The 14,914-nt window shown below is 45.4% G+C and overlaps 1 protein-coding gene across 1 annotated transcript in view; it reads right to left on the bottom strand.

The window, feature by feature from the left end:
• TCEA1 (transcription elongation factor A1) overlaps positions 1 to 14,914 on the bottom strand; it is a gene marked incomplete in the record, with an annotated part of 560,757 nt that overhangs the window by 268,902 nt on the left and 276,941 nt on the right. The window contains 1 exon segment of the mRNA XM_044065512.1: positions 14,576 to 14,730. Coding sequence (XP_043921447.1) covers positions 14,576 to 14,730 — 155 coding nt within the window.

Genomic DNA, 14,914 nt, shown 5'->3' with positions numbered 1-14,914 from the left:
CCTGTGAACATCCAATTTATGCAAGGTGTATTCCGCTTCATTTGAAAATTTTGGAAAGAAAACTGGTAGCTCTAGAGATTGTTGGAGACAGAGACTAGAACAAACTTTTGGAACAAAAGATGGATTAGGCCTAAGTGATACTCTATCCTTGTGAAAAATCAAGTACGGTGGTTTGATCGATAGGGCTTGAAGTTCTGAAACTCTTCTTGCAGAGGTAATTGCAACTAAGAAGGCAGTTTTCCAAGACAGATATTTCAACTCACATGTAGCAGCCGGTTCAAAAGGGGAAGATATTAAGGCACGAAGTACCAAATCAAGATCCCACGGAGGCGCAGGATGAAAAACTGGGGGTCTTAAAAGCACAGCACCTTTCATGAAAGTTTTACATAATCTGCTGCACATCAACGGTGGGTCTATGGATTCGTGAAATTTGGAGATAGCTGCTAGTTGGACTTTAATAGTAGAGACTGAAGATCCTTGATTAAACAAGGATGTTAAAAATTTCAAGACCTCTGGTATCGGGGCAGTAATAGGGTCTAAGCCTCTGAGTTGAGCCCAGATAGCAAACCTCTTCCACTTACTGAGGTACAATTTCTTAGTGGTGGGTTTGTGGGCTGAAGATAAAATGTGAATAACTTCTGGGTCTAAGTTGTGATTTCTGACTAAGGTTGGAAGTGGAGGAGCCAAGCTGTTAATTTCAAAGTGTGAAGGGACTGGTGCTGTCGTCCCGACTGATGAATCAGCAGGTCCGGAGTTAGATCCAAAAACCAAGGACCGTCCAGAGCATATTTCTTTAGGTAGGGGAACCATACCTGACGAGGCCAGTACAGAGCAATTAGAATCATTGTGGACCCCAATTGGGAAGCTTTCTGGATGACTTTGGGGAGGAGTGGAACCGGAGGAAAAGCATAAAGTAGTCCTGCTGGCCAAGGTTGGACTAGAGCATCCGTAGCTGCCTCCCCCTGACGCGGAGTCAAGGAAAAGAACCTTTTGCACTTTGTGTTTTGTGGTGTTGCAAACAGGTCGCAGCACGGGGTCCCCCATCTTTTGAAAACCTGAGCTGCTACTGTTTCGTTCAGGGACCACTCGTGAGGAGAGAGAATCGTCCTGCTTAATCTGTCTGCCAATACATTGGATTTTCCTGGAATGTGGGTCGCTACCAGGAAGCGGTTGGTAGCTACTGCCCATTCCCACACCCTCATGGCCTCTCTGCAAGGGGTAAGATCTGGTCCCTCCTTGTTTGTTTAGATACCAGACCACCGACATGTTGTCTGTGTGGATAGCGATAATGCCTTGAGGGAGAAACTTGTGGAGGGCTTGTAGGGACAGAAGTACAGCCCTCATTGCCAATACATTGATATGGAGAAAAGTTTCGTCTGGAAGCCAAGAACCCTGAACTAACCTGCCCAGACAATGCCCCCCCCCACCCTGTCTGGGAGGCATCCGTTGTCAAGGTGGCCACCGGAGGGGGTATAACAAAAGGTCTTCCCTGATTCAGATGGGATGGCTGAAGCCACCAGCGGAGGTCCCGCTTGCACGTTTCTGTAATCAGTATGAGATGATTGAGGGGGAGATCCTGAAAAGACCATTGTGTCGATAACAGCCACTGAAGAATCCTCATGTGCAATCTTGCCAGCGGAACTAGGAGAACCGTGGCAGACATTGAACCTAAAAGTTGCAGGACCAACCTGGCTGGGGCTTTGGATCTTGGAAGCAGGGCTCGGACTTGACCTTGTAATGTTTGAATCCTTTCGGTAGGAAGGAAGATGCATCAATTTTGAGTCTATCTCTGCTCCTATGAATCTTATGCGCTGAGAGGGCAGCAAGACAGACTTTGACCAATTGAATGTAATTCCCAGGGAAGCACCCAGGGAGATGGTGGCTTGTAGGTTGTCTAGTAGTAGATGCCTGGTGGTGGCAGTCAGGAGCCAGTCGTCCAGATAGGGAAACACTTGGAATCAGAGACTCCTCAGGTGAGCAGTCACTACTGCCAAACACTTGGTGAACACCCTGGGGCTGTGGTGAGACCAAAGGGCAGTGCACAAAATTGGAAATGACTGTCTCCCAGGCTGAAGCGCAGATACCTCCTGGACGCCTGATGTATCGGTATGTGATAATAGGCGTCCTTGAGATCTATGGAGCACATCCAAACATCCTTCTCCAACAATGGGAGAATGGATTGTAAAGTGACCATTCGGAATTTGGACTTCATGATGGACTGGTTTAGTTTGCTGAGATCCAATATGGGTCTCAGGTCCCCTGTCTTTTTTGGCACTAAAAAGAACCTTGAGTAATTTCCGGATCCGATCTGGTCTGTGGGGACCGGTTGGATGACTCCTTTTTCTAGCAGCTTTGAAACTTCTGCGGCTGCAATTTCCCTTTGACTGGGTGGTGGGTCCGGGATTTTTTTGGACGGTGGAGGTGAGTGTGTGAAGGGAATGGTGTAACCTCCGGCAATAATCCGAAGCACCCATCTGTCCTGAGTAATAGACTCCCAGGCTTTTAGGTGCTTGGCAAAACGGCACCCGACTGGCTCTGGAGCAGCACAGCCGGGCAATCCCTCATGAAGTGTGGGAGGCTGAACAGCCACGAAAGGACTCGCGGTCTCCAGTGTTGCGGGGCCCTCTGCCGCCTCTGGGACGGCGTCTCCCAGAAAAATTTCCCCGTCCTCTGCCTCTGGAAGGGGAATCTTCCTGCTGTTGAGGAAAGAACTTCTGTGATTTGGAACCACATCTTCCCTCCTCTTTTAGCCTTGGGATAAGGCCGAAAGGGAGTGGAATAACGTGCTCCTACGGCAGATAAAGTTTTTCCCTCTTGCTCACAGCGGGAAAGAGTGTCTTTACCTTGGGTCCAAACAAAGAGGACCCATCAAAGGGAGCGTCGGCGAAGGAAGACTTGAAGGCCTCCGAAATGACACAACGGAGCCAGGCTTGTCTCCGTAGAGCCACGCCTGTGCCTGCCGCTTGCCCGCCCCTTCGGCTGCATATGAAATGAGCCTCATGGACGAAGTTAGAAATCGAGGTAAAGATAGCCAACTGAGAGCTAACCGACTGGGCTAGCTGCTCAGGTAGGTTACCTGAGAGGGAGTCTGACAGCTCCTTGACCAGATCCCTCTGTAGTCTGGTGAAATGTGCCAAATAATTCAGGGACCTTAGAGTAAAGGCCGCTGAAGTCAGGGTGCGCTTCCTGCACGTCCATGCTCCTAGACTCCTTATTAGGAGGATGGACGGACGTTGAAGCCTCTGCCACGCCCTGCTGTGTAGCAGATGCCACCACCATGGCATCTACAGCCACGCCTTTCGTCAAGAACTCCTTCTCGGGTGGGGCAGACAAAAATTTGTTAGGGCGAGAAGGCACTGGTTCCACAGTATCTGGATGTTCCCACGCCCGACAAACCAAATCCAGGAGCTCGTCAAGGGCGGAGACACCCAGGAGGTGGAGGGCTGAGCCCCAAAGGCCTTGAGAAGCACTGACTCATCAGCGGAGGGGGTTTGGAAATCCAGCCGCCGCTGCTTAAGGATCTCTAGAATGTCTGCAAATGAGACATCATCCGAGGACGACTTTGGGGACCCCTCCGCATCATCAAGATCAGTGTCCGATGTAAGAGACTCGGGGAGTCCACGTGCTTCCTCTTGCACGATCTCTTCCTTGGGGCTCCTCCGAAGACAACTCGAAGAACCCTCAGGAGGAGGGGAACCCCAGTGGGGTAACCTCAGGCCCCGGGCTCCGCTGCCTAGAGACAGGGAACTGCCAAAGACCCAGTCTCCATGCCCAGGGAAGGTGCCGGTAAAGCCGTAGAGATGGCAAGAAGACTTGGCCAAGGCACTCCTCATAGCTCTGAAAGCCGGACCCCAGAATCCTGGGAGTGTCCGGTCCCGAGCCATGATAGCAGACGGAAGTCCCGCAGCAAGCACTGAGAGGGAGGCTCGGAACCGACAGCATTGGTCCCAAACATCATCCCCGGTCCAGCCGAAGAAGTCCGTGCTAAACTCAGACCCGAAGGCGGGTTGGAGTAAGGGTCGGAGCCGACCCTAGGATCTCTACTGGCTCCATCAGCACCTGCTCCGACGGAGCCGAAGCGGTCGGAGGAGGAATGGCAATGGCGAGGGCTATCGGCTCCGAAACCAATTGGGTCGGAGCCGAAACAAATTTTTGAAAGACTGGGGACTGGAACAGTCTTTGGAGCACCCTGTCTATGTCCGAATCTGACATCCTTGATGACCTGGAAGAGACCGAACGGGTCCGAGTAGGTCTCTCCAACGGCTCCACGGGACTAAGGGACCGGCTCCGAGGCGACTCGATAACTATCGGCGCCGAGGGAGTGTCCAATCCAATTTCCATCGGTGCCGAGGAGGAAGTGTCTGAGCGGACAACCTTCATCGGCTCCGAGATCAGTGGAGCCGATGAAGGTGACCCGCCTCGATGCCCCAGCCGTCTGCTCCGAGACCAGAGGAGTCGAGACTGGAGGCATCGAGGCAGACCGTTCCACCCTCGGCTCCGAAGTCCGTGGAGCCGAAGGAGAAGCCTGCCTATGTCTTTTGGCGGTCGGGTCCGACGGACTGGTCGGAGCCGACGCCCTTTTCTTTTTAGCAGGAGAAGGAGAGGATGCTAAAGCTTCTTCAAAAGAGGGTTTGATAAGGCCTTTCAAAATAAGTTTATTTTTCCTCTCTTGGAGGACCCTCGAGGAAAACGCGTGACACGCTGCAGGACTCCTGCAAATGTTTGGCGCCCAAACAATATACACAGAGAGAGTGGTCGTCTGTGATCGACATCTTAAAACTGCACTTAGTGCACTTTTTAAATCCTGAAGGCCTAGGAGCCTGTGACATTATGGCAATCCAAACACAGAAAACTAGCCAAGAAGAAACATAAGAAACACACTGACTAACACTATAGAATTTTTCTTGCTCTCTCTTCTTTACTTTTCTGTCCTTTTAATAAGGACTAACACAACACCAAAAGAAGCAGATTCAATAACCTTAAAAATAACAGGAATTAGCCAACAACGAACTGACAAGGGAAGGCCCTTCAACTCCGATGGGACCTCTAGTCTGTCAAAACACAGTCACTACACAGTATTTTACCAAGGAAAATACTCATTCAAGCACAAAAACCACTAGATAGCTGTTAAAACAGCTTTTTGTTGAATTTTAAAGAAAATCCTGACAGAAAAGTTAGTGAAAAAACACTACTTAGCTCAGCCAAGCTCGAGACCACGTCTTTGCTTGTTAGCGGCAAACGAGATCTGGGGAATTGGTAGTGGTGCATCCTGGGATATAGTAAGCTCAGCCAATAAGAGACTTCGCTCTTTGGCATAAGCGTGCCGAGTCGGAGCCGAGGGATCGGCTCCGAACCCATCAGTCAGAATGTAGGCGAGATAGGATCACATAACATCTACAATTTCCCCAGTCACCACTTTACAGTCTCCAATCTCCTTCAAATTGGCCCCCCTATACAAGATATAATCCACCTGTGTGCATCTTCCTCCACTCTTGTACGTCACCCTATGCTCCTCCCACTTGTTAAAATACATATTCACCACAGCCATGTCCATCCTCTTCACAAAATCCACTACCATCTGACCTTCTTATAGACGTCAGTCTAAATAAGTAACTTATTTAAATTGGGCAGTATTTCAAAATGGTCCCCAATTTTTTTTCCCTAACTTTCTGTAATAGCTAGTACATGAAGTAGATAAAACTCCATTCCCTACAATGAGTTATGATCAGGTCTCAATGATTATAACCTTATGTATTCTTGACATGGATGCCAAGATTCACCTTTCGAACTTTGCTCTTGAGGTGAATTTCTTGGCATCCATGTCTAAAGGATATACTCAGACACCCAATCATAACCACATATATCTCAGACTTCTTCTGTACTTACAGCTGAAGAAATGTGGAGAAAATTAAATTGTTTATTTTTTTCATTTATTCATGCAGTATAACGGATCTATCTTACAACGTCGACAAGTCAAAATGCCGAAAACGAAATCACCGACACACCACACCAACCTACATTTCCACACAACACACCTCACCACATGCCCGCCACACATAAATCAGCAACACAAACAAAACAAATCCCAAAAAAAAAGCACACACAACACAACAACACCAAAATCCTACCAACCAACACTAAACCTCACATACACAACAACTACCTACAACCTAAACCCAAACCCCCTACTAAAACCCCCACAGCAGCTAACCTCACCACCTAACCCCCAACCTAAAACTCAGCATAACCGCTAACCCACAAACTATCACAGTCGCACACTTACCTCACCAGCGCCCTAACCCTAATAGCCTACGCCTTCTAACACAAATTACTACTCCTAACCTCACAAAAGCCTACAGCAGTCACTTGCACTACGCTAACCTAACCTACAACTTACCACACCTACCACAAACCCCTAAACCTAACTCTAGTCTACACTTACCTAGCCCAAACTCTCTACCCGCACACTTACCTAGCCCCCGCCCCAACCTAACTAACTAACCGCTTTAACCTACAAACCTCACAGTACCACTTACTTACCTAACTCAACCCACGTCACAGCGCATACATCCCACACCGCATTTCGACCCCGCATGACTCCTACACAACTAGAGTTTGCGTCACCCTTCTCCGATGTTCTGATCTTCTGGCGTTCTCAGCGTAGCTATCTCCGTTTCTTGTACTACCGGCCGTGAACCAGTATAACTTACAGAGAGCACACAAAACCAAGACCTGTTACACTCTTCCAGTAACCAACATATAATCAGAATGAAACACCTTAAATATTTATTACACAACATACTCTGCAGTCTTTATATTTAACGCTATTATTTCAAAAAGTACTAAAGAGTCACACACGTGTTTTTCCTGTTCAGGATCTGAATGTAAGCTATAAGCACCCAAAGAACAGACTAGCATTAAGACTCCTAGTGAAAAGGACTTATTTTAAACAGAAGGTAAACTCTTCCACAATTTCTCTCCAACTCTTTTCACTCCAAGTCTATACAACTTGCCACTTTGCCTATTCAGAGGGTTTTGTGGTTGTTGAACTGGTGTGGCAAAAATGTATATATCTAGGTACCCTTTACCTAAATAGCTTTGAACTGTTTAAGCACAGAGTGAGTACTTGTTTTGCTCTGATGTCCATGACAGCCCTGTATAATCCCCATCCCCAGTAGTGAAGAGAATGAAAAAGTAGAAAAACGTCACAGTTACGCTGGGCCCACACTTCGCTGTGTGCATCAGATTTTACAGACACCACATCAGTGGTCATTCGGGGAAGACATGCCTGGCTGAGGATTGAAACGCACTGAAGATTCTGCATGCCGGCTGTTAGTCAAAACATTCTTTCAGCTAGCTGACATTTTAACTGATCTTGAAAATAACAAAAGAAGACCATTGTCTAAAGAAGTTTAACATGTTCAGATTCCTTGACTGTAGAGACATTACCCTATGGGCAAAATACTGTTGTATAGGAAGGATGTACTTTTCAAGCAACCTGGTAGCCAGAAGCAGCATACAGGAAAGCATACCTGAGCTGCTTTGGGATCAACTCACTGATTGTCTGTACCACTTCCTTTGTTAGTCTGTTTACTCTAGGGTTTTAGATGCAGTGTAGCCTTATGTTTATTCAGTTCTCTTCCCCCCCCCCCTCCGAACCACTGATTTCATGTGCAAGAGAGGTAAATGCTTAATTTGGAGATTTACCTCATGACAATGCACAGTATCAGCTAACAGCATAACACTATCACTATATACTGAAAATTGGCTTCCTAAGACTCCCAGGCAGCAAATCTCAACCACTCCGAAAGACTCTGTCCATTCCACCTCCTATACATATTTAAGAATCATCCAACTTGTAAGCCTGCGCCCCTGAGGTCCTGTAGGTGGTAGAGAGTCACAGGTCCTTGTAGTTAGGTACATGGCACAGTACTCTCTAGAGTGGAGGAGAAGATTATAGTGTGCTGTTTATGCTGGAAGTAGTGGCATTACAAGGGCACATGTGCACTTCACGGTCATAAACTAGTAGGATATGGTTATCCCAGTCCACCATGCAGGTGATGCAGACAGACACAAAGGTCTAATTCCACATCATCATGGAAGGAAAGTCATTAGTGCTGGACAGTATTCTGTCCTCTTCAAGAACGAACCGAAAGTTAAAAATATAAAACTGGCTTTAGCATTCCTTAGGGATCCAGAAAGAAGCTAGTGCCCGCCTGGGATTATACAGCTAGACTCGCCTGCTTTGCCAGTGATAAGCAAAGGCCATGAGACATGTAGCCTACTGGCTAAAACCTGTGATGCCCCATTAATGCCTTTTTGGTAAAGTTTACCTTTTGAAAATATTAACTTGGCAAATGTTTAATTACATTACGCATAATTCCATTTTACCATCCAAGTTTTGACTTTGTAAACTGCTTCTTTAACTAAATGCTGTAGCATATTTTTACATCTGTAAACATATATGTTTTTAGCATATACTTTTATCTGTAAATTTTGTTACTTTATGGGATCCTATTCACCTGGGCTGTGCCTGCAAATAGTCCACTGATATCAGTGTACTGCCCCAATTTTTTGATTGATATAAATAAATAAATCTTGGCATGAAAATCCAAGCTTCTAAACTAGTCTACTGATGGTTTGCTCAACATACTGTCACATGGTATAAACATTTTTATACCATCTATATCTGCACACCCACTCGAATCACCTTTTTTCACCTCAAAGGACTCCGTCAAGGTCATGTGATAAAGACCATCCTATAATCTCTACCATTACGGCCAAACATGTTCCTTATTTTTAAGTCTGTGAAGAGAAAATGCACCAGCCCTTACACAGTCTTTAGGTATGCCATTTACCAGTACACTGTTAAAAGAAGTCATCCCAGTGTATCATTTATGTCAGTCAATGCAAATGCCTTTCTGCTGCACGCTTACTTTTAGTAATTCAAGATGTGGAAAACCAAATGAATCCTAATAGCTAGATTTTCAACCTGCTGTTTACAGTGCTGTGGCACATCTGAATTTTAGTATTTCTGTTCTTGAAGTAACTATTCTTCTCCTTCAGTTTCATGTGCAAAACGCAGCAAATACGGATTATTCAAGGCTACCAGCAGCCATAGTTAAATTTTTCCTAAGACTATTCAACACATACATGCCCAGCTCCCCCAGTGCTGACCTGAAAGACAGCAGTGCAGGCAACAAGGAGGAAAGCACTATTATGAAAGTCTTCTCAGCTCCCTATACTGAACTACATTACATAAAAGTTATGTTCTTACCATAACTAGGTGTCTGTGCTGTCCCAGTTTTATTCTTCCTCTATGTATGGGTTTGGATCCAATCCTCGGATCCAACTTGGTCTCTTATTTCAGACTTAGGATCTGGCTCTCTAGCTCCTCCCTGTACCCATAATGCTCTGCTGTATCACCAAAGCCCCAGATGAGTATGCTGCCCAATCCCCATAGTATCAAGAAAGACAGGTGATGAAGAAAGACTGGGTTCAAACCTGGAACTGTAATTCCAAAATCGTCCAAAAGGTCAATCCAGAAGCTTTGGATGGGGGATGGATGGGAGAGAAGTGAAGTAAGAATACAAATGGACAACACAGATACTATAGTAAGAACATAACTTAAGATAACCTTTTCATTCTTCCTCAACGTACAGAACACAAATTCCACTTGCACTGCTCTTAGGTGGCCCTCATAGAAGGTTATTCCAGAGCACCACTGAACCAAAGATGGCTGTATTTCTAGAAATATCCAATTTGTAATGAGAAACATAAGTATGAGCATATGACCATGTAGCTGCAGCACAAATGTCATCAGTAGATATTCTGGACCAAAAAAGTAGATTAAGTGTCCATGGACCTGGGTAAAAGACTTGGGACGTATAGGAAATATCATGCCTTTTTCTGAATAAACCCAAGAGTTAAAATCTGTTATCCATTTAGCTAGAGTGACTTTAGACACTGGAGAACTCTGTCTTTTTGGAAAAGGGAAACAAAAAGTTGATCTGATTTTCATAACTTTTGTCCTATGAAGATAAAAATATAATTTTCTTTGGACATCCAGGAAGTGTAGCATGTATTCTCCTTTATTGCTAAAATTTGGAAAGAATGATAAATGAACGGATTTATTAATGTTATTCTCTGAAGCCACTTTAGGTAAAAAAAAAAAAAAAAAAAAAAAGGCTTAGACCATACAGAGATCCTGTCCTTATGAAAAATTATGTATGGAGATTTGGAAGAGTGCTTGAAGTTCAGATATTCTCTTTGCAGAAGTGATAGCTACCAAGAAAACTGTTTTCCATGACCAACTTCAGATCAGATTTAGCTTGAGTGCTCAAAGGGCTTTTGAGTTAGTCTTAGTAGCACAATTGTTAGGTCCTAAGGTAGACAGGGATCGTTAATTGGAGGTCTTAAAAGCCAGATTCCTTTCAAGAAGTGTTTGCTTAATTTAGTAGTACTCAGAGACTTGTCTGTAGCTGGTATGAAAAGTAGAGAGAGCTGCTAGTTGAAGTTTAGTAGTAGCAAAACTAGTATCTTCCACAAACAGCATTGTCAAGAATAGTAGAAATCATTGCAACGGGGACAGAGAGAGAGATTATGTCTTCATTCAAAGCCAAAAGAGAGAATCTTTTCCATTTGCTTCTATAAACCTTTTTGAGAAGCCAAAATAATACTGCAGAGGAGAAGAAAGCATGGGCTGTCTTACTATTACTGGAAGTGAAGAACCCATGTGGTTATAGTCTTGGGGCTCGAATTTTGGAATGCTGGATTCATGATGGGTGTGACAGGAGAACCAGAGTGGGCTCCGGTATCCATGGAGGATAACGAAGATGAGACCATAGAAGGGGAACTATACATGCTGAGGCCAGAAAGGATCAATGATGATCCCTGAGCTCTTCAGCCTGTTTGCTTTCTGTAAGAATCTAGGAATTGGGGGAAAAGGGGGGGTAAGCATAAAGGAGACCAGGGGTCCAAACATGAATCAGAGCATCTCAGGGTCACTCTCCTTGATGGGGGATCAGAGCAAAGTACTTGTTGAGGGAGTGACAAATAGGTTGCAGCAAGGCTGGCCCAAGATAATCTCCACCACAGACTGATTGAAAGATCACTCGTGGGGCATTAGAATGGATCTACTGAGCTTGTCCCCCAACACACTGGCTTTCCACAGAGTGTGTTGCAACTAAAAATATGGTCTGAAAAGACTGCCCATTCCCATACTCTCAAGGCCGCTGTGCAGAGGGTAAGACCAGGTTCCTCCTTGTTTGTTGATGTACCAGACTACAGACATGTCAGTCTGAACTGCAATCATTCCAAAGGGAAGAGCATCTCGAATGGTCTGCAATGTTAATAGAACTGCTCTCATCTCCAGGACGTCAATGTGCAACTTAGTCTCTTGGGGGGACCAAGTGCCTTGGACAGTTCTTCCCAAGAACTGCCCCCCCAACCCAACTGAGAAGTGTCCATGGTCACTGCGGCCATAGATCTGCCTAGATCTAGATTGTTGGACTGCACCCAACTAATAAGTCTTCTGCAAACTGGGGAGAGCCTGACTGGATAGGATAGCAGTTGATAGAGAATGGACGACTGCACAGCTAGTGTCCATTGTAGATCCCGCATAAAAAAGCACTGAAAAGGCCTGTCCAATAAAGAATACCGAAAGTCCTGATTTTGTGGACCTCCTCCACCGCTAGGGTGACATCTGTCACTGAAATTTACCCCTCTGCCTCTGGAGGAATTATCGTGCGGATCCTGAAAGGACCCGAAGATTTGCAGAACCACATCATCTTACCACCTCTGATTCCTAGAAAAGGTTAGTGGAGGCATAGAAAACTTTTCTTATGGCAGAGACTTTCCTTCTTGCTCACTGGGAGGTCAGTGTCTCTAACAGATGACCCAAACAGGGAAGTGTCAAAGCGAGCATTATGACCCTAACAGGAAGTGCTATCAAAGCGGCCTTTAATAAGACATCTTAAAGGTTCAGTGAAGTCACAAAGCCGTATTCAGGCATGTCTCTTTATGGCAGTGCCAGAACCAGCTGCTGATGAGGTGTCTGTGTGTGAGATCAAACTCATCTAAGCATTGGATATGGACAAGAGTGACCAGTTGAGATGATATTCTTTTGAAGCCCTCAGCAGACATGGACTCGGCATTTGAAAATTCCTTGGTCAAATCTCTCCGAAGTCGAGGGAAGTGTGCCAGGTAATTAAGTGACCTCAGGAAAAAGTTGTCCAGCAGAAAACTCCCTTTTCAAACCTGTCCATTGCTCTAGACTCACTGTTAGGGGGATGGACACTACAGCTCTGTGCTGCTAGCTCCACAGCATCTACAGGGACCCCTTTGCTCCAGTGCAGTACATCAGGGGTGGTGGCAAAAACTTGTCAAACCTCTGAGATGGGTTCAACTGTGTTCAGCTCCTTCCAAGCCTGACAAGCAATTAAAATCAACAAGTTCATACAGGGGGGCACCTATTCTTCTGGTTAGGGGTTTTGGGAAGACCAACCACCTTTTTGTTTCAGGATCTCTAGGATATCTCCAGCTGGTGCCTGGGGGACCCCTCCTCTACATCAAAATCTGTACCCTCTGTGACATGTTCCAAAGGGTAGGCACTGTGTCTCCTTTTACACATTGTCTTCTGGTGAACCTCCTCTGTGAGCCTGTGCAATAGGTCTATGCGACTCGGAGCTAGGACCTGATGGAGGGAAGGAAGTTGGATCCGAAACATGAGAGGTTAGTTCTCTTTTGAGAGAAAACGACCTTCCTACAATCTCAAAGGCAGGACGACCCAGAGAAATCCAAATCCACCTCCTTGGAGCTGAAACGTCCAAAGTAGACAGACCCCCCCAGCTTCCCATGGATCCAGGTCTTGGGGGCAGAACCAGATCCGAACTGTCGAGGGCTGAAGCTCCAAGAGGAAGGGAAAGAGCCAAAAAAATCAGAGCCAAGCCTATTCCCATGGAACAGACACCAACACTTCTGCTCTGAGACGCATTCTGTTCAGAAGGCACTGGCGTGTAACTGGTCAAGGAAATTGGAGTGTAGGATGAAGCTTTCCTCTGATCAGACACCAACCCCTCAGATCCTGGGTCGTTGAAACTACATGGTAGATCGGAGGAGGAAATATGACTGCAGGAGTTGTAGGCATACTCACGGATCCAGTAGGGGATGGAGCTGGCAAAACCCCTATCTGAATCTGTGCTGTAAGAAACGTTCACATCACCCTATCTACTTCCGCTTCTGACAAGCTCCTGGATGACCCAGAGGAGGAAATAGGAGGCCTAGAGTGCTTCTTGCGTGTCTACAGCAACCTTGAAGGAGAGGTACGAGAAATGGGTTTTACAGAATACTCCAGTGTAGTACTCCTACAGACAGAGCCCTATTTAGGACCAGAGGCTCTAGGATCACAGGGTACAGTAGTCAGACTTATTGTAATGACTGCATTAGATCTATGACCCAAAGGCTTTGGATCCGATGGTCTGGAATTAGGATCCTCTGCTTATGTATCCCGAGTCTTTCTAGATTTTGAAGGAGGCTCCAAAGCAGACTTGGGGGACTTCAGAGGGGAGCGCTTCCTATACTCCAGGGGAGGTGATTTACTGTGTTTAGAGAGGGTCTGAGCCCCTGAAGTGGTAGCAGATGATAGAAGCCCTCTCAAAATGAGCTTGCTGCATCGATCCACTAAGACTCTGGGATTAAAGGTTGAACAAACCTTTCAACTTGTGCCCAGATGATCAGCCAATAAACAATACATGCACTCCTTGTGGGCATCCAAATTCGGGATTTTATGCCCACAAGAAGTGCACCTCCTAAACCCTGTGGGTTTCTGTGACATGGTGGCAGAGCAAAACACAAGAAAACAGCAAGGAAAAACACAGGAAGACTTTTTTTTTTTAACAGCAGATAAGTTTAAACTACCAACAATGGTAACAGAAAAATACCCTTATAAGAAAGGGAATACCAACAATGGTAATGAACAGTACTATTTAATATAGCAGAAGGGAAAGCAATTTTAATGCCAGTGGTAAACTTAAAAAAGGAAAAGGGAATAAATTTAATTGGAAGAAGTTTAAAGAAATTTTAGAACAGTTCTGCTACTACTCACAATCCAAAGTTGCTAGAGACCTATGGAAACCTGCATCTGTTCGCTAGGAGGCAAACGAGGTCTGGGGCTTTGGTGATACAGGAGAGCATTATGGGTACTGCGAGGAGCTCGACAGCTGGATCCTAAGTCTGAAAGAAACATCCGAGTTGGAATCGATACTTTGAGGAAGAAATGAAAAGGACATCAGATCATGCTGCTTGCATATTCAAAAGACACAGTCATACCACTACACTATCATACGGCTTGCATCCAGTGCATACTGTGCATCTTGACCTCGGTGCATGATTGATCACAGCATAAAAGATATCTTCCTCCTTTTCCCAGGTGTCACAAATGCCCTTTTTATTGCATTAAAAAATATCAAACTCTACAGGATTGAGGCTCTTCCCTAGAATGCTAAGAAATGCCCAAAATGCTGCACTACGCTTTGCACACATTATTGTCATAGTCACAATAATCCATGTGGCTTACCTCTGCTGACATCCTTGACAGTGATTCAGGAGAAATATTCCCGCAAAGTACATTCCTTCGAAGATTTGGGTTTTTACCATCCTTAAGGTTCGCTATTCTGCTGCGCACTCTGTTTTTATATTTCATATCTGTATTTTTGAATTCTTGATATACTGGTGCACAACTGTTAAGCAACACAACAAATGTAATGCTTCATAAACACTGCCTCTGAAGTTAGAAGAAAAACAAACCATCTGAAAAGGTTCATTGTTTACTGTAACCAGTGACAATCTGGAGTTTGCATGGTAGTAGGAGACATTGAAATTAAACTAAAGGGCCACTATGGGCAGAAACTGTAAG

This window comes from Protopterus annectens, chromosome 3.part0 (assembly GCF_019279795.1).
Source record: "Protopterus annectens isolate FY-2018-M chromosome 3.part0, PAN1.0, whole genome shotgun sequence".
Lineage (NCBI taxonomy): Eukaryota > Metazoa > Chordata > Ceratodontiformes > Protopteridae > Protopterus > Protopterus annectens.
Note: the sequence above shows the minus strand (reverse complement) of the source record. Positions and strands in the feature narration are given on the sequence as shown.